The sequence below is a fragment of the Pagrus major genome, chromosome 15, assembly GCF_040436345.1.
Source record: "Pagrus major chromosome 15, Pma_NU_1.0".
In the NCBI taxonomy this organism is placed as follows: domain Eukaryota; kingdom Metazoa; phylum Chordata; class Actinopteri; order Spariformes; family Sparidae; genus Pagrus; species Pagrus major.
Window position 1 is genome coordinate 5825565 of NC_133229.1, and position 25166 is coordinate 5850730.

Genomic DNA, 25166 nt, shown 5'->3' on the forward strand with positions numbered 1-25166 from the left:
TATCTGTGTGCATGTCAGCAGCATCTTCGAACTGATTGCAACGGCTTGTTGTATCGAATCTGAAAGCACTCAGCTGCAGACGGAGCATGTCATGCAGCCAAAGGCCAAGGCTAAACCCTGGAAACAGCATGGAGTGGGAGAGGAATGATCATGAGGAGGATGAGTGCTGTTTCTGTCCTGCTGAGTCCTGGCTGAGAGATTTTTCACTCTCGAACAAACGGGAAATTTGACTATGTCAGAATTTCCAAATGAATAACGAGAGGTTAAGGTTGTAGACCTCCTGGGTAGTACACGTGGCACCATCATCACAGTTTGTTTTCAAGCTTCACAACAGACAGATGTATTAGTGGTTAGTCGTACTGCAGCAGAAACCTAGAAAACGTTGTGTATCGGTGTTTTTAAGATTGAGAATGGCAGGCTGTTTAAAATTGCATCACATTTAGTAGATCATTCTGAGGAGGGCGTCCAAACTAAACGTTGCCATGGCATTGTCTTTGAGATTGCCCTCTGATTGCATCAAGACATCCCTGTCGGTGTGTATATGCTGGTGTGCTGCAGGCCAGCAGAAGTCAGATTTTCCAGCCTGCGTGCTGTCACAGTGGGAGATTCGAAGCTGACAGTGGGGTTGAGGTCATGCTGTTGAGGGGCCAGATTGAAGCACAGCCGCTCATACTTAGGGTTGGCTCGCTGGTGCTGACGTCTATTAGGGCAGCTCCAGATGCTGCTGATTAAAGTTCCTATTAGTCACACACAGGCTGGGACAGGGACCAGGGATACATTGTCTACCCCTCCTCTCACTCTCATTGCCCTGTACCTCCTCCATCCACCCCGAAAACCTGCAGCCCATCTTAAAGTAACTGTGCAAACAATCTGCAGTCTTGCAGGAGGATCAGGACTGGACGGGTCTGATTTCACTTTGAGTCTTTCCTAACTTTCTGGACAGCTGCCATCAGTTGCATGCTGCGCATTAAGATTACTTTTTTCTGTCATATCAGATTTCCATCTATGCATGAAAGCAACAGTTCACCCCAAAATCAAAATGACATATTTTTCCTGTTAACTGTAGGGCTTTTTATCCATCTAGATTGTTTTGGTGAGAGTTTTGGAGATATCAGCCATAAAGATGTCTGCCTTCTCTCAAATATAATCAAACTAGATTGCCAAAACAACTATTTCTCTTTTCAGAAATCATGACCCCGCTACTCACTAAGATAATCCACAGACCTTGTTGTGAGCAGTTTCATGTAGGAACCGTTTTCTTTCAGAAGAGGGCGTCACATCTCCTCATGGACGAGAGGCTAGCTAACTAAGCTAACACTACAAGTCGCTGTAGGAGGACGCCATTAATGTTAACATCCCGTGCTGTCGCAAGCACAAGCCCCTCGGCCATAAGCAGATGCATGCTTTCGGCTGCACAGTGATCCAGTTGGTGTGTGTAGTTTCATAGAAGATAAAGTAATGCAATTCCTCCCGACTCCATTTACAATGTTTATCTTCCACATAGAAGGATTTTGTTCACCAAAGTAACCACGCCCGGGCTGATAATGACTGTCACTGGGCTGACGTGTGTTCTGACGGGATTTTTTTTGATGGCTGCAAATTGATAACGACAAGCTCTGACAAACTTACTAATCAGTTTACATATGGGTTCCTTTTGATTACATCAGCAGTACATTTGTTTGTGACATGATTTTCAGGGAAATATGAGTCTATATTCCCCCAATGCTGTTATAGTGGCCTAAATAAAGTCATGCCAACATGAAGTCATCGGAGCGGCTCCTCCCAAAAAGTATTGCCCTGCAGGCTAGTGCTTTTTCATGGCTGACTGACTGTTCGTAATCATCTCCCTCATGAGAATCAGAGGAGTAATTTAACACAGCTGTAATGGAAGTAAATGTCAATTACACAACCACCGATCGTGCCAAAATTGTGTGTAGGAGTGTGCTGTATGAAAGTTGGATATATTAGCACGACAAGTGTGGACACACCCTGCTGTCAGAGCTCATCATCCATTATCGTACAGCTCAAAAAATGTAAAGCCGAACTCTCTGCACAGCACTTTTCTCTGCACGCCTCAAGTTTGATTCGTCTGTTCAAGAATGCAAAAGTAAGAGTTTTTATTTATCTTCCTTTTCAGGCCAGACCCAAAGGTGAGGGGCTGACACCCTACCAGGGGAAGAAGAGATGCTTCGGAGAGTACAAGTGCCCCAAGTGTAAGAGGAAGTGGATGAGCGGCAACTCCTGGGCCAACATGGGACAAGAATGTATCAAATGCCACATCAACGTCTATCCACATAAGCAGGTACTTCAGCGTACACTGTGACACTCACTTTCTGACAATTTGCAGTAATGTCTGAAAGTAAAACGCATTACTCATGCTCTTTGTTAAAGTGGGAGAATGAACCGTCTCTACCAAAGTTAACAGAGTCCAGACTCTGGTTTGCATGGCTGCAAATTGTCTTGAGGATATTCCAGATGGCCTCATTAAAATAGAATAAAAAAATCATACCACTAACAATTGCGTTTGCCTTGGTAATAAACCAGCACTGAACAAACTAATTACATTTCCTGACTGATAAAAGTTTAGGATTATTTACTGAATGTCATCAAGTTTTAAAACAAATATTTCTTTATTAATGGTTCCAAGACCCAAACTAACTCCGGGGTAATTGAGGCTCACAGCTGCAGAAATTCCTCTCACATGTAATAATACGAAAAAGTGAAATCATATTAAGCGAGATGCCGTGGAGTGACTTTCCGAACAGCGAACACTCAGAGGGAATTAACGTGCTGGTGAGCTGTCTGTTCGGCTTAACCTCGAACAGCCTGTTGACTAAAGAGATGGATCGCCTGAGAAGGAATCCACGGTTCTCTTCAGCGAGAGATATATTTATGCTCAGCGCTTCATCTTTTAATATTTATGCTTTTCCACATTCTTCCAATTCCAATTCCTGAAATAAAATTAGGATTACCGCTTGAGGCCCTCTTCGTTCTCTGAATACCACGGCTGACCGTGCTCCACTCTGTTAACACTTGCATCAAGTGAAACAGAGAAGGCAAACTGCTCAACAAATATCCCCTAAATTTTCTGGCAAGGAGTCGCAGCGTTCCCCGACAATGGAAACTTAATGCATTATTTATTCCAGATCATTTGTTTATTAGTTTACATCTTAATCAGTGTGAGATCTAAACCAGTAATATGAATGAAAAGGTACGTGTGGAAGACTGCAAGACGTCAGTATCAAAACCATTTTGTTCCACTGAGTTCACTGGTGAGAAAACCTCACCCTTCCTTGCCTCTCTGTCCTGTGGCAAAGCTACACACAGGCAAGCAAATTCCCCGCATTTGCAATGTCACCCACTTAACATATTTCCCCCTGTCAGCGTTTGAAATGGACCACTAACCTCCGTGTCCTCGAGTATCAAAGAGCTCAGCCTCTCAGCACGGCTCCCTCCTTCCCTGCGGATTCCCATAAATAACCTGAAAATGTATTTTCCAATCCCATCCACATGTATAAAATAGGTCTCTCTTAGATGAGAGATTCCTGAATGCCCAGTTCATTTGGGTTAAATCCAGAGCGTGATTTCCACTGGGTATGAGAGGGAGATGGCGCCCTTTTTGATATCATATTTTTAATAGTTAATAACATAATCTGATGAGTAGATCCACAGAGTAGGTAAAAATGTCGTCAATTGTTACCATGTGCTCACAGCAGTATTAGGCTAAGGTCTGGTCATACATCTTCTTTTGCACGTCGTGACAGTGCTGACCTTTGAGGGAAAGGAGCAACCAAAATGGAGGAAGCTAACGTAGCGTCTTAGCTGTATCGCTATTTAACCCTCTTCTGTTGGAGCGAAAAAGTGAGACAAGAGTCAGTAATACAAATACGTTTTTTTAAATAAACTGTGAACTTATTTCCCCTTCAAACTAACGAGCATGCTAACTGACAGTTAAAGCCAGTTAGATGACAATAGGCAAGCTTGCTAGCTAAGAATGCTTTTTTGCCACTTCAGTAACTATAATTGAATGACATAATAAAAGCTTACCTGGCAGTGGTAAAGTAAGTTATTAGTAAATCTGCACAATTTTTTGTGCGTTGTGACGATGCTGAGTGCTTTAAGGGAAGAGAGCAAATAAATTGAGGAAACTAACGTAGCTTATTAGCTGTATTGGTCTATACATCTTCCTGTAACCCTCAGAGTAAACACCTCCACAACAGAAGACTGGTCATAAGACTAGAGTCAATGGTACAGTACTTTTTTAAATAAATCATGTGAATATTCCCCCTTAAAGCTAACAAACAATCCAACTGACATTTTAAGCTAGTTAGATGACAGTTACCTCGATTGATGACTCCGAGAGCCTTTTTTCTTAAACAACTCTTTGTTGAATTATATCATAAATGTCACATTACAGAGAAAATAGAAAGAAATTATGAGAGCTACTGACGAGTGCTAGCATGTTCTTGGCTTGCTAGGGTGTTAGCCATTAGCTCACCAATTACTGTAGTTTGTTAACTAGGCTAGAGAGTAGTCGCTGGCCTTCATCACCAAGCATATAGCACAGCATTTTACAAACGTGCAGGTGAATTTTGCGGTACCACTTTCTGTTGTGACCAGTGAGCAATTTTATTTGCACCTATTTTAGCCCCTGCAGCTACACAGGTTGTGTCCTAACCTTGTGTTTAGTGGAAACTTTGCAGACACAAGTCAAAAAAACAGGATTTACATGACCCAACCACTGGAGCATCAGCCAGTGCTAGGACCGTAAAAGGCAATGTCTTCAGAAAACTATAGATTTTAAGTGAATAAAATGTGATTTTGTCATTTTTGCAGTTATAGATGTAAACCAGCATTATCTCAGTCTTAGTTCTTTATCAGTTAAACTAGATATATGTTTTTTAGGGCCTGCGCATTTCGTTTGTAGTCATTTTTTCGACCTGTGGACTGCATAACAACAATCTCATTATTTGCGAGGTTAAAATGACATTCACACGTGTACAGTATATGATTTGTTCCTTGGACACTTCAGCAGGGACGATGCCTGCAGCACAGGGTCTTGAACCCAGCTCCTTCTAACCGTTGAGGGGACCCCATAAAATATACATCAGATTTTCCAGCTTTCCTCGAGGACCTAATGTCTTTGACGCACCGATAGTAAAGTCTCAGTACTTCCTGGCAGACTCATTAGTGGACGACTGAAATATCTCCTCCTAGTGACCCATGGTAACCTAGTTTCCTTTAGTTAGACCACTTGGAAATAAATAGCGGTTTTGTTAAAAGCTCTAACAAGAAGAGAACAATAGATGGGAAATTTAATTTTCCAGACGGATTGTGAAAATAACCTCTAAACCTGCTGGCCTAGAAAAATTCCCTTTGTCTTCAGTAATGATTCCAAGAAAGCCATTGCCATAGCAGTTTGCTGATATTTCCATACAGGTCGTCATGATCAAATGCATACTGGATCTTTTTCTTTAATACCAGGTTGTTAAAGTGTGCTGCAAGTTTCCAGAGCTGGTGGTGTGTTGCCATATCTCTGCAACTAATTGAGTTTAGTGCACGTCTGGTCTGTGAAGAATATGGGAGTAATGCTGGAGGCCAAGGTTGTTAGGCGTATAGCTAAGATGAATCTGGTGCCAAATAGACTGCTTGCAAAACTCAGAGATTTACACTGTGTGGGTGCTGCTTAGTTTGCTTTCTCCAGTGTTTAATCTGACTCATTTTTGGTCCTTTTGTTTGTATCCTCAGCGTCCTTTAGAGAAGCCGGACGGCCTGGATGTTTCTGACCAGAGCAAGGAGCACCCGCAGCACCTGTGCGAGAAATGTAAAGTCCTGGGCTACTACTGCCGCCGTGTGCAATAATCCTCTTTATCCAGAGTCAGAGAGCAACTTGTGTCCCAAGTCCCATAGCTCATCCTCCATCAAGGCTGTTAAACTTGCTCTCTCGCCCCGGTTTCCCCACATCCCTGCCATGCACACAAAACGGCGTCCTTTCCTCCTCACGTCTTCCCCTCCATCTCTCAGAAGCCTTAAATACAGACAGTAGCTCTAACCCCTTCTCCCTTCTTTTCTCAACCACAAGTGGAACACAGATTTTAGCCCCTATGTTTCTTTTTCACTGACATTATTGAAGATTACGTCGAGGAATAAGAGGAACATGTTAAAAATCCACCTCCTAAAGTGATCTTCACCGAGAGAAAAACTTACCAAAATCAGTGACATGTTCATGCCTCATGCATCATAACCCATTGATCCGAACTTGATGTCTAACAACAGCTCTTCATTGTATTGGCATGTATTTCATCGGTGTCACTGTCAGTATTGGTCTCAATAGATTACCTCGCCTTTGGGGTTTGTTGGCTTTTGTTTACAGAGATCTGCCTTCCATTTCCCTGCCGAGTGAAGTGTGTGGTAATGTGACGAACGTTTAACCCGGGCCTCTCACGATGGTATAATGTATAGGAGGCCTTTGATGTCTTGCCGTATTAGGGTCAGCAGCACATCTTATTAACTGTGAATTAACTGAGGGACAATGTGCCATACATCCCTAGCTTACACTTGGCCTATTTATTTTCTTGTCGTCTAGTGTGCAATTTGAATTATAACTGGGACATAAAGAAATGTTTTTTTTTTTGTATGTTTGTATATCACATTATTGTGTAACTGCTTCCACTTGTCTTTAGAAACTACTGTAGGTTCAGTCGAGTCGCTCCTCGTTTAGATTTAGCGCGTTACCAACAGATAAGGTTTCATTCGCCCACTTCCTAGAGTATTTTTGTTGTCACACAAATCCTCAATTATCTGTAGATGTTGTTTAGATAGGAACGTTGTGTTATTTTCAAATCACATGGAGGTCAACTGAGAGCATAACAACAGTAGTTTCACTAAGATTGATCTTTGCCGTCTGCACAGTTTCTTGCCAGTGTCGAATATTCCGTTTCTCAATGGAAAAAATTGCTTGCCACAATTTGATTTGCATTATGAAACAATCGAGCTGTTCATGTGTAAAGCCAGATAACCCCAAATTAGTCAAATATGAAAGGAGATGTTTGTTTGGGAAGAGATTCAAAGAGATATTTTGAGTTCACATTAATGCCATTTGATGACTCGCAGCCTTGGAGGAGCGAAACGGAAACTTTCCTAAAGGCCTTTTAAAAAGTACGTCAGATGAAAGATTGCAGTGTTGAGAGTGTTTAGAGGGAGGTGAAGAGGAGGAGAACTGCAAATGGTTTTCAGGTTGGTTGAGAGAAACAAAAAGATTTGATAAAGAAGGGCTGATTTGCGGTGTGGTGAGGCTGAAGACTCGAGGATATATTGAAAGTGACGATGAATTAAAGTTTTCACTTCAATTCATTTTTATGAGTGCCTGCTGTTATAAACCATTGTTTTAAAAAGTAAGAGAAGTACACATCCTGTTTACATATATCACCGTGCACACATAGAGCACTACAGAGGAAATTGATGTATAGAAACCTGCCTTACAAGGAACCTTGTTATAGGAATTGTGAACTATTTTATATGTACTGTATTTGTAGCCTTATAAAAAGCTGGTTGACTATATTTTATACTGTAACATACTGTATGTGCCTTAAAAAGATTTAAATCATTCTGAAGTATCAGGACCTGGAGGCCAACTGAAATTGGGTAAAGACGTGAGGACAGGCTCGGAGTTGGAGCAGTATACGTGCATGTGGTAACTGTGACGCAAAGTAAGTTTAACGCAGGTTCAAGATGTGACAAAGGACAAGAAAACGATTCAGCTGCTCTATTAGCAGTTTGAACTGGCACGGTGGGTGTTCGCTTCAGTGCAGCTCGCTGGGTTGGAGGCACGGGCTGAAACAGCATTTCCAGCTGGCAATAACAATCCTACTGTGGTCTGTTGTCATGGAATATCAACAAAGATGTTATTTCTTAGTCGATCCTCACAACAGAACGGAGTCGCACACCAAACTGTGGACCTCACTCTTTGTTTTTTTTATCTATTGTAGTTGTGTTTATCCAAGGAACCGTGGGTTTTGTCAAAAAATATACATGGTCACTTGCCTTAGGGGGAGAGTTTGCAGTGGCTGATAATGGTACCGCACAGTTTTGGGAAATTTAGCTAAATTCCATCTGTAGAGTTAAAAGGGCACTCCAGTGATTTAGTAGGAAGGAAACACTAAAGATTAGTCAATTACAACAGAGGCTGAGATATCCTGACCTCATGCTCCAAACGCTGGATCCTACATTTCCCATAATGCAGCTCAATAGCATCTTTCAATAGACCCTGCTTCAGAGCTGTGGTTGTGGCCATGTTCCAGGGCCACGCATTAACCCTCCCTAATTAGTAGAACAAAGATGGCACTGTGATATGTTCTGAACACGGTGAAATCATATTTCCGTTTCCTCTGAAAGTAGGGTGAAGCTTCGTAGTAAAAAAACTAATGTATTTTCCTCACTAAATTAATCTTATTTTAACCAAAACCATGATCTTTTCCTAAAGCTAACCACACTGCGACTGTTTCACACTGTCACTATGTAACGCACTTAACTTCGTGTATGTGAGCTCCATATAGTCTCCAAACTTACCTCCTGCGTGCACCCATCTTTTAAACTTCACACCACACGTTTGTAACGCAGGCAGTTTGTTAAGAACATGAACAAAATGAGGGAACCCTGATTACATAATTATGACACTGTCAGGGTTATTTTCTCAGACTTGGCAAAGGTCCCCCAGATCTACAGAAGACGTTATACAACTGTGTTCACAGTCCGAGTTTTAACCCCCTCAACGAGTTACCTGAGCTAAAATTGGTGGAGTGCCCCTTTAAAAGAAGGAATTGAGCAGTTGTGCATCTTTATCACTGCAAGTTAAAGACCTAATCTGAATGAAAGATACTCCTTTCAACCCACCACTGTTGGGAACAATCCATTTTTCTTACTGTTACCATCGTCTTTCTTTTGCTCTGTGTGACGACTCTAACCTAACAGGTCTTTACTTCTGTTGTCCACATGTTCTCGTGTGGCTGTAGTGAGAGAAATAGATACCAATGATGCCTTTTGAACTAACCTCATAAACCGATAACAATGTAATTGTGATTCACAGAGTTCTGGCAGAACAGAAATGAGAAGTTTAAGAGTTTGATTCCGCCCAGAGACATGGTATCAAGGCAAATCAAGAGCCAATGGAAGCAGCTGATACAATACAACAACAACAACAACAACAACAAAAAAGAAATCTCTGCTTTCAGACGTAATGTCTTGAATTACATATACTTGACTTTTCTAGTACCTTTTCCGTTCAAATTTGTTATTTTCTATGAATGAGATGTGTATTTTGGAACACTTAATAGATGTTGAAAATTTTAAAGCAATCTGCAAAAACTCAAGAGTTATTTCCCTGACAAAGATAAGACTGTTGTATGTATATATTTGATGGCCATCATTTTCAAGGATAGTAGCTCTTTTAAAGTGTTATGCAATATTGAAGCTTTTTTGTGTGAAGAAGGGCCTATTGCTGAGAAATAAACAAAGCTGGGAGTTTTTTTTTCTTCTCTTTATGTTTTTAAATAATCTGAGGGCTTATCCTGCAGAAATATTTATGGAAAGATTTTTTACAACACTTTTTGTATAGAATATGCAACAAAGTTTCACTAAGAAGGAAATATTGATGTCTACATAGAATATTATTAAAAAAAAAATAAAGCTGGTACATAATTAATACCCTTTCTCAATTATAAGCCATTGTATTTTTGTTATGTTTTATGATGTTATCAGTGTTGAATAACCCACAATGTTATTCAGTTGCTTCATGTAACTAATTATGAGCTGCCATTTACATCCATACAGTCGCATGTATTCATTTTGTAAACAATATTATGAAGATATATTGTGTTAACATGCAGAAACTTTTGTTTTTTTCTCGATTAGTGACGGATACTCACCACTGTATAAGCACGTTAAACTGTGAGATGTAGTTTGCTTAAAGCAGCAATGACAAGAAACTATTATAAAATGTTACAGTGTTATTATTAGTAGTTTAGGGAGTGTATACTTTTGTCAAGAAAGCGTGTGTGACAAAGAACTATTTTAGAGTTTGCATGTGCATGTGTTTGGTTTCGAATGAAATATTATTTTGTGCAATGTATTACTTATTTAAATCCAGTAGTTTGCTCCAGTACATATTGTTTTTAACATTATCAGCAACTTCTGATCGTTAGTAGTCCTCAAGTATTTCATTTACCGCTAGCGTAGCCTCTACGAATAATACATATTTACTGAATGTAATGTGTTAACACTTACGTGGTCAATTTGGAAAGTTGTGTTTGTATTCTTTACTGTCTGTATCACTTGAGATGTTTGTAATGCAGTATTGCAATAATGTAATATTTGAATTGGACAGAACACAGGCGTGAGGTGGGGGAGACGATGATTTTTTTGGGAAACAAAGGACAGTCATGGTTTCGAGAGAAGACCACAGGTCTGTTTTTCATGTCCATGAAACGGCATTCCAAAATGTGCCTTATTTGTTAGTTGGGAAAACATTTTAGTGCTTTAGAGCTGTCGAGAGTTTGATGAATAAAAGTCATATTGAATTAGAAGTGCTTGGATTATGTGGTTTTTGTTGGTTTGGGTCCTCTGTTGAATTGTTGTTACCAGTAACTGGGAGGTGTTCACTCTGGAGTTTGATTTCAGCCAAAAGCAGCACATTGTTTTCTGAGAGCTCCTGTCTGTATAATATTCATTACAGAGTATATGTTTCCATCGTCATGGTGCTCTGGGTCTCTGAGTGCAAGCTTACGCAAGACTCAAGCGTATAGATTATGATAGAGGTTTTTTAAATGGATTATTCATGGTGGTTGTGTAACGCAGAAAGAGCACACTTGTAAAACTTTTTCACTCTCCATGGAAGTGCTGAAAGATAACAGACACATCGAGCTGACAGGACTCCATTTCAACACCTTGAGTCAAAGTGTGGACAGGAAAACCAAAACACACACAAAAGGAGGACACCCGCTGACATGGGTGCTGGGTGATAAAGTAGACATTTACAGCAGAAGAACCAGCTTGTACCAGTTGTAAAGATGTCATTGTTTTGCATGTGAATTAAACGTTGGCCGCAGCGCCGCCGCCTTTGGAGCCAAGTTTCCATGCACAATATTGGACGTGCATTCCAAATAACTAAAACTAAACCAGAGGGTGGGGGACCCAAATTATATCAAGTTTGTTACAACATCTCCAGCTCAAACAGAGCGAGGGCTGAGAAGTCTCTATAGCAACAACGTAATCTGAGAATTCAAACAAACGGTGGAAGGTCAGCGCGCATATGGTTTCATTTAGGGGCAAGAGCTGCTTTTTCACGTCCCTTCATTATTTACTTTCATAAAGTATTAGCTCGATAAGCAGCACCACCCAGTCTCTGGCTCTCAGACATGTCCTGGCCTCCTCCTCTCTCTGTCTCTCTCTCTCCTTCAGACGCTGTGTTTCACATAAAGAGGCAGTGAGAGGAAGAGCAGCCCACATACAGGCTGAAGACATTTTCAGGTTCCTTTATGGCTCTAGCAGATTAAATCATCTGCATTCACTGTGTCCAATGAGGCTGTAGCCCACAGGTCCTTCATCTGTCAACTGCATTCATGTGAGAGTTCAGCTCTGCTGTAGGTGGATGTCACATGATGTCACATCCTGCTCTGATGGACAGGAAGTCGGTCGTGCTGGAGAGCTGGTGTCTAAAAAAAGCTGCTGGATCGTTTCCAGGAAGCCTTAAAAACCATCAGGGCTGGTGGCACATGAGAGCAAATGTCCTGTACAGAGCTTGTAAAATCTGAAAATGCTCATTTATTTGGCAGTAAATGGAGGGTAATTGTACAATAACAACATTTTAAATAGCGGATGGCTTAGGACACAAAGTAGATGGGTGAAGTTAAACCATAGAAAAGCTGGGATGTGTAGAAACTAAGATAAAAATGTATCAGTCTTTCCATTACAAGTGTTATTTATGAGCAAACACACAATATAAACATTTCATACCTTATTTAGAGCACAAAATAGTCATTTTAAAATCATAAACAGTAAAAAATCATCAGGGTATAGGAAAGAACAAAATCATCTGCGACCATTCCACCTTGACTGGATGTGAGATAAAGAAAATGGTAAATCTTTGCATCCTGAGTCATCCGGCAGTCCACGTGTGTCCTTAACTGTTATTTGATCTCCCCACAGTCAGTGATGACAATTTTCTTGATCACACCACCGTCATGCAAACCAAACGATTCCATCTTGGTGACCACGTCCATCCCTTCCTTCACCTGCCCGAACACCACGTGTTTACCATCAAGCCTGTCGGAAAAAGAGAGAAAAAGTGACTTTAGTAACTGGTGAGTGATTCAATGTTGAGAGGACGTGTGGAACAGCTGAGATAACAAATTAAAATGTTCTGAAAAGTATTTTACCATTCAGTTTTAGTGGTGCTGATAAAGAACTGGGAGCCGTTGGTGTTTGGCCCTGAGTTTGCCATTGAGAGCGTTCCTGCAGAGATCGAAAAGCCAACAAGTAAATCAATTAAATGTGTTGCAGTCAAACGAGATCTTGACCTCCTTTTGCCACTGAGCCAAAGAACGTTCAGGCCTCTGGCAAAAGAGAAGCACAACACAAATCAACAACTGTGTGAGGTGAAGGCCTGTTTATCTTTTTCTGAAACTGACGCAAATTGTGATTATGCAACACTTTGAAACGAAGCGCCCAATAATGAGCATGTGGACAAAGTTTATTCAAGAAAGGGGTTATTTTGATTAGTGCTTGTTGACTCGAGAGGAAAGTAGGTCATTCACCTGGGGATTGCAAAATCCATAGAAATGGAGGTTTTAGTGCTGCATGAAATTGGGCACTGCCATCTGGTGGAGAGGCAGCTGTATTAAGATACAGACAAAATCTGGCACATTATACTGAGGGCTCTTCTTATTTATTTATCTTGTGCCCTCTTGACTTCTCTCTCCACCGTCCTCCTGCCTGTGACCTGGAAAACAATCTCAGCATGCCATATTAAAGGATGTCTCACTTCCTAAAATTCTTCCCAAGGACAGAGGAGCGAAGAGAGAGGAGGCTTGCTGGAGGAGCTGAGTGAAGATGCACAGGTGTATCCTTTGCGGAGGTTTTCTAAGCACCCGTGACCAAAAGAGACATTTTACCTAGACAGTCATGCCACATTGTGAATTGAATTTAAAGTAAATATATAAATGTCATGAACACTGTTCTGCTCATCAGGCAGAGATCATAAAATACAGCAGTAGGCTATAACAGAACATTGGACAGATCCAGCTGTGCCACACGTCATATTTAATTGACATCGTTTTAAAACACTGCTCTGAAGCAAGGATGTCTCATTTTTTAAAAATGTCTCTCCTTGTGTCTCTTCTATGCTTCCTCCGCTCGCATCTCATGTGGGAAGGACTAAAACACAAGGAGAGGAGGCGAGGATGCACAGAAATGAGGAGAGGGGTGTGAGGGAGCCCAGGACAATAAATATTTGTCATAATATATAATATATATGAGATAAGAGCTGCAATTTGCGATTATTTTACTTAATTCATTGGATGATTATTGTTTTGTGTTTTGTCTGTGTTCTGTAATGAAGAAAACTGTAAATTAATTTTCTGTTCTGATCTGCTATTCAATTAAGTGACTAATGGTTTCAGCCTCCCAGGCACATATACACTTTTATGGGCCTGTAGGTATGAATATAAGTGATGATAGGGATGGATAAAGGATTGTAGTCTAACTTAAACGTGTGACTGAAGTTGTGGAGATGTACCTGGACCAGTGTGTTTTAACTTGAAGTTTTCATCTTTGAACGTCTTCCCGTATATAGATTTCCCTCCTGTGCCGTTGTGGTTGGTGAAATCTCCCCCCTGCAACAGAAAACACATCAACAACAGACCACATGATGTACATTATGCACCATCTTCACTGTGGGTCTTACCTGACACATAAACTCAGGTATGACCCTGTGAAACACAGATCCCTTGTATCCAAAGCCATGTTCCCCAGTGCACAGGGCCTTGAAGTTTGCTGTGAATGAGTTGAAAACAAGTGAAGGGAAGGTGAAAACTTCTTTAAGTAGTGAGTAAAACAAAAGTATGTTAGCTGAGAAGAATAAGTAAACATACCTGCGGTCTTTGGCACTACGTCTGCGTTCAACTGCAAGATAACACAAATCACATTCAAACAAGTGAAGTGTTGACACTAAGCAATGCCCTTATCAGTGAGTACTGTGAGAGGCTAACGCTAGCTAGCTAGCTACCTCAATGATTATTCTCCCGAGAGGCTCGCTGTCAGCCTCGACGTCCAGAAACACGACAGGGTTCTCGGAGGGGCCACCAGAGGAAAACAGCTTCGCAGCAGCGATGCCTGCTGAGCTGTACTTCATGCGGTTTTTGACTTGTAACATCGCTGCTCAGCTGACAGGGAGAGGAGGACCTGCAGGCCATGGGTGCTGCTGCTGCTGCTGCTGTTTACATGTGACGTCACACAGAGCGGCAGGCACACAGCGACACCACGTGGCAGAACCAGGAAGTGAACGAGCTTCATTTGAGTTGGTCCACTCTGTAGGTGTTGTTCAGGAGTTTCTGTCTGTTGGTCATCATATGAGGAAGTTTATACTTAGATGACGTGGTAACAAAGCCACCTCCATGACAACTGAGCATCTTTATCCAGGAAGGCCAGCGGAAGTGGCTGAAAGCTTCAGAAACAGAGGAAGTGAAACTGATATGAGGATTTTACTTTACTCACATCAATATTGAACCTTTAAGCCCAACTTTAACTTTTTTTTAAAGACAAATTGAAGCGATTTAGGGGTAGATCGATTATCGTCCCAGGCTGATTATAATAATAATAATATTATTATTATTCTGCATTTTCCGATTCTCAGTATCTGTGATTTTTCTGTCAGTTTGCTGATAAAATTAATTTAAAAATGTGCTACTTTGGTTCTGATGCAACATCCTCTCACATTGGTAAAACACCACAATTAATAGCCTTTAAACACTGAATAATCTGAATCTGCAAGGTAACTAGTAACTAAATTATGATATAAATGTAGTGGAGATGAAGTATAAAGTAGCAGAAAAAGGCAATACTCAAGTAAAGTACCTCAAAATTGTACTTAAGTACTTGACAACAGTACTTGAGTAAATTGTACTCAGATTTACTTCATGACTAGTTCTTTGAAATTTTGACAGAGAGTTTCATTTTTACTGCAAATAAATATCAGTCCGACATATCAGCTTTCGTCTCCTTGATTTCTAATAGTCGGTATCGGCACTGAAAAAGCCAAATCAGTCGACCCCTTATTTAATTATATTTATCCACATTTTTTAATCTTTATTTCTGTGTTTATATATATTCATAGCCTGCTTCATAATGATGAAGTTGTCTGAGTTAACCAGCTGTTGTTTCTGATATACTCAATAGAACTGCGAGGCTGTTGGCATAGATGATAACTTTTGCAAATTTTACAAGTCGCTTCTCTCTTCCAGCCATATTTACATTTAAGGGAGCTGTCAACGAAAAGGAGCTTTTCCATTCTGATATCGTTTGCATTCGTGCAATTTGCATTGCTTCAAACTATTCACTGTGGTGTCCAGCTCAACTTTTAAACAAATACTTATTGCTGAACCTACCTGCATTCATGTAAGAGCAGGTATGGATCAGCAGTGGTTTGTGTAACTTTATTATTCTCTTTATTTTTCTTGTAAAGCGGTCATACTGTAAGTGAGGGCCATGATGAAAATGATCATTCTGTTCATAATCATCACAAAATCAAATTTAGCTCGGATGTTACCCAGCCCAAAACTTCATATATTATTTTGACAAACAGTGACGGCTTTGAAACTGCAAATGAATCGTTCTTTCGGATATTTCTAGACAAGGAGGGGTTTAAGTAAGTAAGTAAGGTTAAGTACGATGTTTTACTGATGATACCAGATGTTGCAAAAGTTTTAACAAAAACAGAACTTTGCCATTAGCATCATTAGTGTCTGTATTGTGATCTCAGGTACATTGAACTGACTCAGCCATAGAATAGAGAATATTATTCGCTAAAGTGATTAAATCATTTTATTTTATTTCAGTATTAATTTCAGCTCCTAGGAGAAGAGAAAGCTTGTTCATTTCTAGTCTTTCAACTAGTTATTAAAACTGTGTAACAGGCCTTTTGTCACAGCTCACATGTTGACCTGAAAGTCACAGGTCATAATGTTAACGACACCAGGACCTTGAAACCGGAGCAGCTAAATGGAATTCAGCCATAGTTCATTTTATTATTCACACCTGTTCGTCCTGCTGTGACATGTCAGATTGTCCTCAAAGAGCCTAATGGTTATTCTGTGGTAGTCCAGCTTGTAAAACAAACACTATAAAATGTGGAATGAGTTTTAAATTATTGTAATGTCAAATTCTGTGGATCTTTACTTTAGTATTGAAGACATTCATCACTACAGAATATATAATGATTTAATGGGCTACATGCTGGTTGCTCTTCGTATGTCAAAAGACACAGAGGCCATTACTTGTGTTTCATCTGAATACATATTTATTAGATAAATATTAGGATGTCACGTCATCTAACTACATACAGATTTGCAAGACTAAAAATCACAATGTTTTCTGACCAGTTTCGAATATGAAATGATTGTACATAGAATGTACAAAAACCAAAGAGACAACTGCCACTTGTTGTGCCAATCACTTCAGACTGTACCTTTATAGCATGTTCTTGCCAAATTGCATAAAAATTATAAATTTGACAAAATCTTTTACAAACTGTAAATTTGGAAACAACCCTCGAGAGCCACTCAAAGCTCGATGTCTCCAAGTCCCAATTATACCTCAAAAGGTTTGAATAATTTTGTAGCACCTTTATAAAGTACACAGGTAATAGAGAAATACACAGAAGTTTAATATTACACAAAGGAAAAATGTCTTTTTTTCTTGGAAACCCCGCGTGGAGGGGCACATAAAGTATCTTACATAAATGAACAGGCGTGGTTAGAGAGGTCTGCACAGACGCAATCAAACACAGACTCATTTTGCCAATTCAATGTCTGACAGGAGGATGGAAGCTTTACAAATTCTAAATACACTATGCACACTCCCCCTGGAGAAAATGAATACATTTCTGTTAATGTGTCTCTATTTGTCATTTACATTATATACACGTACATCCCCGACCCCACCCCCAACCCCCTGCCACAACCTCCCGCCTCATAATGCAAATAGAAAGGGGGGGTCTCCCCCTAAATTTAATTTTACAATATTAATTGCATTCTCTTTTAAATCCTCAACTCAATTTCGGACGTCTGCAATCAGACAGTACAATTTGTGTCGCTCAGATTACTATAGACGTGATTCTGTGAAAGGTTACACTTACAGTTACACACTGTGTAGGGAAATTAAACATCCCAATGCGGCAGTGCATTGTCTTCAACAAACATACAGACGAACACAAAAACAACATCTGATCCTCCAGCTGTGTTATATGCAGGTGATGTGATCAGTTTTGAAGATCAGTATTTGGTTCTTCAAATCTCAAATGGGGGGATTTTAATCCGACAACATACAGTATACTTTAAATTCATGAACTGTACTGCATAAAACTGTGTAAACCAAATTATAGCTGTCATAAAAACACGGGACAAAAATAATAACTTAAAACAATATAAAATGTGATGGAAATACATACATTTTTGCTAGGTATGGTTATCAAAAAGCTCATTATTAGGCCTCAAAACAATCCAGAGGACATTTTGCACATTCTCACTTTAAATAAAGAGGAAGAGGTCAGCTGTTCCAATAATTAAAACAAATCATTTTTGGAGAAATGTGGACCTGACCTGACAGATTTGTATTTAAAACAAAATGGGGGGAAAAAACCCTCTTAAACGTGCCTGCAGAGCAACTTAAATATGTCTTTCCACTGATGCATTGTCACAGGGTCATGGAAAAACTGTACACAATACACAGGTACTCAATACGAGGCCAGTGAGAGTGCATTTGGATCAATTTGTTACAATATCGGACTGGTTATGAGGGACTCTGTGTGTTTGTGAGTGTGTGTAGTCCTTGACAGACATACAGTACCGTGTAGTTGCCAGTAATAGATAAGTACAGTACTGTACAGTCACAAAGTATTCACAAAGGGTATATACAACAGCTCTGGAAACACTGTTGGATCATGCAGGATGTGTTTTTTTTTCCCAAAAAGATGCAGTTCAACAGTAACAAAACGACAAAAGGAAAGATCAGTACAATCACACAGACGTTTCTATAAAATACAGTGATTTAAAAACTTCTGCAGACGCCTGTAGGATGTTACACCGACATAATATCCAGGCCCGGACACCTTAGAAAAAGGTGAGGACAACTTTGGTGATGTGTAACTGATTAATTTCAATGTGGGACAAAGATAAACAAACATAAAAAGGACAACAGTAATAAAAAAAAAAAAAAAAAAAAAAGATTTTAAAATAATAAATATAAAGATGACAGAAAATGATTTGATCAAGCACGTTTAGGCTGGACAAAGACAACAGGAGCCATTGGCACACATGCACTTGAGAACAAAATGGTGCTGAGTCTGATGAGGAAGAGCGAAACATTACAATAAATACAACGAGAACGACTGCAGACCGGCTGGAGGAGAAGAACTGAGTCAGCTCGTAAAGTGGATTGTTTTCTCTCTCTCTCTTCCATCCAATATTTTTCTTCCCTCCTCCGTCTCTAACGTTCTCTCCCCGCTGTCTTTCACATACGCTCGCAGGCAAACAAAAGAGGACACGTAAACATACACACACACACAGGTATATACACACACTCACACACACACACGCACACTACATTGCACAATGTGCGCTCTTTTCCTCTGTTGACACTGGAGGACGTTTTAGCTTCTCCTTTCAGTGCTCGGATTCTGATGATTCCAGTTATTCATCTCACACACACTCACACACACACACACTCACACACACACTGAGAAGTCCGGGTGTCGAAGGGCATGGCATGTGCCAAAGTTTTGGAAGAACACATTTCAAATAGGATAAAAACACTCTTACAAGACAATGTTTTCTTTTCACAATGGGAAAATTAAAATAAAAAACAAAACAAAAACAAAGCTACAACACTTTTCTGTCTCTGCTCTGTGTTGTTTACACATGATGATTATAGCTGCACAGTTTTCAGTTGAAAAGTCACAAATATCATATATGTATATATATAATATCACTTTAGTGCCCGCCAACATGGCTGTAAATGGTGTGTTTTTCGAGTCAGGCGGTGGAACTGGTGCGTGGAATCTTTACACAAGGAAATAAAAAAAGGGAGTGCGGCGATCCTGCTTTCTCCCTGCGAGTTCCCAAACAGGCGCCTCTTTTCAGCTCCTATGCCACACATTATCTGTTGAGAGACTGTGTATGTGTGTGCGTGCGTGAGCATAGGAAGCCGCTTGAAGTGTCGACAGGAGGTCAGTGAAGTGTCTGTGGACGGACAGTCAAACACGTCACGACTCCTGTATAGGTGCAAGAGGGGTTTGTGGGGGGGGGGAGAAGGGCTAGTTGTTCTCGAAGAGGGAGAGGAGATCGTCGTTGCTGTTGGTGGGGAGGTCGGGGGGGTCCAGGTATGATAGTAACTCGTCTGGGTTGGCCAGCTCTGGAAGCAGCTGTGGATAAAAAGTAGAGAGAGACGATGAGCGGCGTGGCTAAACAACCTGAAAAGATATTTATCTTTCTAATGCCGGATGACTTAGAATCATGCTCAAGTGTGCACATAAAGACAGCTAGCGCTGCTCAGAAGCAATCTGAGAGTCAAACACAAACAGAGCAAAGAGATGAGAGCAGCTGCACCAGACAATGTTAGCTGTTAACAGGAAGCTCAGGGTGCCCAAGGGCGGGCACACTTACATCCAGGGAGGGTTCAGGCATATCCTGGGCTCCCTGACCCATCTGCCCATCTGAGGAGGGGTTAAAGTTCAGATCGCTGTGCGGGTGACTGTTCTGCCCAGGCTGCTGAGGCTGCGGCTGAGGCTGCGACTGGCGAGGGGGCTGCGATGATTGGCCGCCGTGATGCAAGGGCGGCCCTGACTGGCCACTGTGATGTAAGGGCAGCCCTGATTGGCTGCCGGGGTGGGGAGACGCATGCAAGATCTGCTGCATGGAGTTATGGGACTGATCGGGATGGGACATCTGCAGGTGCGAAAGGGGAGACAGAAAGCCAGAGAAGGAAGAGAGAGTGAAGGAGAGGGTGTTAGGAAGGAGGAGGAGGGGATGCGTGGGAAGAAAGAGAGGAAAAGCGAAATGAGTTCCAGCGTGAATAATATGGAACAGGCCTTCTAAATGGAAGCTGTGATCAGCAGACATGTACAGCTGCAACATTATACGGTGACATGAGCATGTGAGCATGACTGAGCACACATGCTGGCTAGAGGCACAGGCTGCACCTTGTTCAGATAACAAATCTGAGGCTCTTATTTCAGCGTGGCACAGATTGTCTGGAGATTTTTCTTTGACAAACTAAGGCAACGAATTATGCTACAGGACAAAAATGCTCAGCAGTAGATAAATATGAGATGTAAAAGTCAGAACAAACTACTTTCTATTCTCATAAACAGTTATTGGTGCAATGGCTTGAGAAAGCAAGCAGCCCTGGAAGTGAACTGCACTGCAGTGGTGCTAATACCATACTGTTAAAATACTCTACACACTGTGCAGTAAAATGGTCCCTGTCACAGTTTTACTATCACTTTTATATATGATGTTTATGGATTCATATTACTGCTGTATTAATGCGTATTTTGCATTAGATGTTTGAGGGTTGAGCCGATTTTAACTACTTTATATTCTGTTGAGTAGTTTAATCTATAGTGATGCATCAGTTTCTATAAGATCATCATACGTTTGTGAAGGTGACTCTACTTAAAAACATTGAGGAAACCGAGAACTTCTTTTAAAAGTACAGTCAACTTTGAAAATTGACAGTGTAGCGTCACTGTTCAGCCTGTTTTCAGCTTTGTGAAGATGCATTTTCTAAGTAATCCAAGAGGGTTCAAAGCTTAAAGCAGCTGTAAGGAACTTACATTTGTTGTTAATTCTAGCAGCCCCTGTTGACCAAACCAGTATGGGCACCGCTGCTTCCTGTCTAAAGATTTTTGACCCAACATAATTTTTATACCATTTTTCTTTTTTAAACAAAGCTGTGTGCAGAATGCATGGCAATGAGATAAATAACGATAATCTGACGATGGTGAAAAAAAGTACTGTAAACTTTGTTTTAGTGACGTACCAACAGACTACAGAGCACTCCTCTGCCAAAATAAAATACTTTTCATTTTATGACTTATCCAATCCCGAATCTGTCCCCAATCCGGTGACAAGCATTAAGAATAACTATAACAACTACAGAAAAAGAAAATCTTCTCACTGATGGTCTTGTTTGCTCATGTAGGTCACATAGACTCATCAGTATTACATTGAGACTGTTTCATAACCTGTTAAAAGTTCCTCGTAATACTTTTAAGAAGTAGGGGAATTTTTTTCAACCCATAAAGGAACATCTCATCCTTCAGTGTATCTGAATAATTCAAAATTCAGAATCACAACATTTGAAGATGGTTTTGACTAAACAGTAAAGGTATGAAAAATTGTTATCTGAAAAGAAACAAGTAACTAAAGCTGTCAGACAAATGTAGTGGGGTAAAACGTACAATATTTGCCTCTGACACGTAGTGAAATATATGTGTTTTTTTGTTTTATTTATCTAACTCATTATCTATTTTATTCTATTAACTTATGTTTTTTTTGTTGTTGTTAATTTTCATTTCTAAATCTTCATAATCTAATTGTGCTTTGGCAACACGTATGAAATACAACACCAGCAAGTATAATTTATCATAAAATGAAAATACTCAACTAAAGTACCGAGTACAGAGCTTGAGTAAATGTACTTAGTTACATTCCACCACTGCCCCGCTGTACTTACTGCATCATTCATGCCGTGGTTAAGGGGCTTGTCCTGCGAGAGGAGACCACCAGGTCCATCTGGGGGATGGGAGAGCTGCGGGCCCTGGATGAAGTCACTCATAGGGGGACCTCCTCCACCTCCTCCTCCGACTCCACCACCAGAGGGGTTCCCATGAGGGAAGTCAAAGTTCCCTTGGCTGTGGTAAGCGTTGCCTTGAAGGACAAAAGAACAAACACAGTTCTATCAGGAGGCTAAGTGCAGTTTGCTGACTCGTTGATGAATCCCCACTGTTGCAAAAAGTTATCTCTTCAAAGCGGTTACATAACGGGATACACACGCTCTTCTTTTTTACTGTTATCTAACATTTATCAAAGCAATGAGCTACAACATTTTAAAACAGGTTCAGCACAAAACTCTCCTTGGGGCTGTTTCTTTGTTTAATGCACTGGAGGCACATCAGTAGTTTAAAATGCAAAACAGCTCACTTTCCCAACAAATTTATCTACACAGCAGGATCCTGGCTGATTTTCTTTACCTGCTCCGGGGTAATCTCCCCCGTTGCCGCTGCCATGTTGACCAGGGTGAGGGGGGTAGGGGCTGGGGCCTGGTCCGTGGCCAGGTCCTGGTCCTGGGCCGGGGCCAGGCCCTAGCTGGGCGATCATCTCCATCACATTGGGCATGGTCATCTGACTGGGGCTCATGGTCTTAAAGCGTTTGGCAAGTGGTCCGTCGGGGTCCTCTTTGATGTGTAGCTCCGACTTAATGGGGACAGGTCTCCAGCTACATGTCGGGTCTATAGTGACCTCCTCAAACTCTGAGCTGTTAGAGGAGAAAGTGTGTTTTTAATTTTGAAACAATGGACTCAAAGTCATGTCTGGATTTAAGCAGGAGAAAGAGAGGCAGCTTACTTTTGGATGGCATTAAGGATTCCCCACATGTACTGGTCCACCTCCAGACCTTCTAATAATGCTGTTTTACTGAAAGGAGAAAAAAACACATTACATATAATTCATTAGAGGCATTCCTTATTCGTAGTCCCATCTTTACATCCCCTCAAACAGAACAACCTTTCACTTACTTGCACACAGGACACCTCCATGTCCCCCTCTCACAGTTGAGCTGCAGGTAGGACTCTAGATCAAAGCACTGTGGAGAACAACGTCATAATCCATTAGAATAATCTTTCCCTATTTCATGAACCATAAAGTTTAGACGCCTCTTCAAATCTGAACAAACCTGGACATGTTTGCAGTCATGCCCTCGTGCGGGTAGCTGGATGCGTCGGAAGGTAATGGGACATTTCAGCGACACTTTAATGCCCGTCTGCTCCACGCCGTCCTCCCCGTTGAGTGTGGTGTTACCTGCGGAGGCGGCTACACTGCTGAAGTTCCTCTTAACTAAAAAAAACAAAGTGTTTCAGAGGGAGGGGATTACTTTGTGTACACTTGCTGGTGCACTTCAAGACCTTATTTCAAAGCAAACCATACGGAGAAACAGGTGTATGCTTGTGTAATTAAGATGTACTTATGCATATTAACTACACTGAAGAGACAAAAACGAGCCGTACTCTTGGTGATGCAGTGTTCTGCAGGAAGGAGTCTTTTCTTCAGGAGCCCCTGGAGGACGGAGCGCACAGATGGCCTGTGGACCAGCTGCAGCACAAACAGGTGGGACTGCAGAGCAACACGAGAACATGGAGACAAACAGTCTATTTACCAGAACGCATATACTAAGTCAAATCATCTGTGTGACAGTCATCCCATCTGATCACTCTGTTGAGTGAAATAATTACAATTCTGGTACTGTGTACTCACACAACAGCAGGCGGTGACTGTGATCTGGATGGTGTTTCTTCCAGGTTGGCATACGTGTTTCAGGTGCAGGGGTTTGTGGGAGGTTTTGTTGTCCCCCCTCTCGATGGTGAGCGGGGTGGCGTTGACGCTGACCTGGACGGAGGCGGGCCAGTTGGTGTTGCTCTGCCTGTCTTCATGGTGGTAGCACTTAAACTGCAGCTCGAGGTCTGACCTGTGGGAGCAACAGGACAAAAAAACAGAGACCAGATTTGATGTGTTTGTGAGCATTTAGCTTAAAACAGTCACACTCTCTGACTGTAATAGAGGAAATAACGGATCATAAATAATTGACTGATTTTTTTATGCCTAAACAAACTAAATAAACAAACTCTTTTTGTTTTCATGAATACACTGAATAAACAAACACAATTTCATACGGTTGTACTTTACTGGAGTCAAATCAAACAACTAAAATAATTGAAATGCATTTAAAACACATACATATTCATTCTCTATCGCTCCAACATCTGCTAAGCCCCCAAAAGAACCACACAAATGCAGAAATACAACAATGAAAGTATAATAGCAATTATTGTAATTGTTTGGGATACATGTTAGTAGTGATGGAACATTTAGTCGTAATTTTTAAAGAATATTCTGCTTAATAAATAGCATTAGTAATTAAAGCAACAGTATTTGATATTACTGGACAAACGTACCCTTTACAACAGAGTATTTTGAAGATATTTTGTGTCATTTATAGTTGTTTTTTATTGCAGGAATTTCTGTAATACACTGGGATGGCAGTGTTTTCCCTAAGATTGTGGAAGACTATGTGCCGGCGAGTTTCGGGGTCCTCCCCCAAGAACATCTTTACGTTTTTAATTAAAAACATGCAATTCCACATCCCTTTAGAGCAGTATTAATACTGTATCAATGTACAAAAAGAAACACTACAGCCGATAACCCAATAACTGCTACAGAAGTCTGCTGGGGTCTAATTACATCCATTAGATCCATTAGATCTCTGCTGCTTTCCACAATGATAATACAATCATTTGGCTTTATTATGGTAGGGAAAACTCTGTGGTGGTGGTGCAGACTGTGCACTAATAGGAGCAAATCTGCAAATATAATTGAAGTGGAGGCTGTTTGAGGCGGTCCTACCTCCACATGAGGGTCTGGTGGACGGAGGGTCGTAGGTGGAAAACGTGGTTACTGACAGCCAGGTTGTGCTCCAAGCGGAACGGCTCCAGCACCACTCCGTCCCTGACTGGGAATGTCAGCCGCAGCTCCTCATTGGGGTTAGCTGAGTGGGAAGAAAAAAATAGAGGGTTGACTTTTAATCTAACGCTGGTTAAATCACACAATCCAGGAGATGGGTAAAAT

The 25166-nt window shown here is 40.9% G+C and overlaps 3 protein-coding genes across 4 annotated transcripts in view; 1 reads left to right on the forward strand and 2 right to left on the reverse strand.

Annotated features, from left to right (window-relative positions):
* The window catches only part of zcchc24 (zinc finger, CCHC domain containing 24), a 37359-nt gene extending 26779 nt beyond the window's left edge, over nucleotides 1–10580 (forward strand). The window contains exons 3-4 of the mRNA XM_073481442.1: nucleotides 2138–2302; nucleotides 5749–10580. Coding sequence (XP_073337543.1) covers nucleotides 2138–2302; nucleotides 5749–5862 — 279 coding nt within the window. The 3' untranslated portion in view covers nucleotides 5863–10580. The remainder of the gene's footprint in view (nucleotides 1–2137; nucleotides 2303–5748) is intronic.
* Nucleotides 10581–11794: 1214 nt separating this feature from the next.
* Nucleotides 11795–14496, reverse strand: ppifa (peptidylprolyl isomerase Fa). The gene is made up of 6 exons (XM_073482550.1): nucleotides 14279–14496; nucleotides 14145–14175; nucleotides 13958–14046; nucleotides 13790–13886; nucleotides 12432–12507; nucleotides 11795–12318 (listed from the first exon to the last, which is right to left on the reverse strand). Exons 1-6 carry the CDS (start codon nucleotides 14423–14425, stop codon nucleotides 12183–12185), a joined length of 576 nt encoding a protein of 191 aa, XP_073338651.1. The 5' UTR covers nucleotides 14426–14496; the 3' UTR covers nucleotides 11795–12182.
* A 2048-nt stretch (nucleotides 14497–16544) lies between these two features.
* Nucleotides 16545–25166, reverse strand: part of zmiz1a (zinc finger, MIZ-type containing 1a) — a 110336-nt gene continuing 101714 nt past the window's right edge. Inside the window, exons 15-24 of one of the 2 annotated variants that reach the window (XM_073482293.1) lie at nucleotides 24945–25086; nucleotides 23799–24009; nucleotides 23552–23657; nucleotides 23221–23381; nucleotides 23063–23130; nucleotides 22893–22961; nucleotides 22520–22803; nucleotides 22003–22196; nucleotides 19929–20210; nucleotides 16545–19687 (exon numbers count right to left, since the gene is read on the reverse strand). In XM_073482293.1, coding sequence (XP_073338394.1) covers nucleotides 19580–19687; nucleotides 19929–20210; nucleotides 22003–22196; nucleotides 22520–22803; nucleotides 22893–22961; nucleotides 23063–23130; nucleotides 23221–23381; nucleotides 23552–23657; nucleotides 23799–24009; nucleotides 24945–25086 — 1625 coding nt within the window. In that variant the 3' untranslated portion in view covers nucleotides 16545–19579. The remainder of the gene's footprint in view (nucleotides 19688–19928; nucleotides 20211–22002; nucleotides 22197–22519; nucleotides 22804–22892; nucleotides 22962–23062; nucleotides 23131–23220; nucleotides 23382–23551; nucleotides 23658–23798; nucleotides 24010–24944; nucleotides 25087–25166) is intronic. The other variant, XM_073482294.1, reaches the window with a different exon arrangement.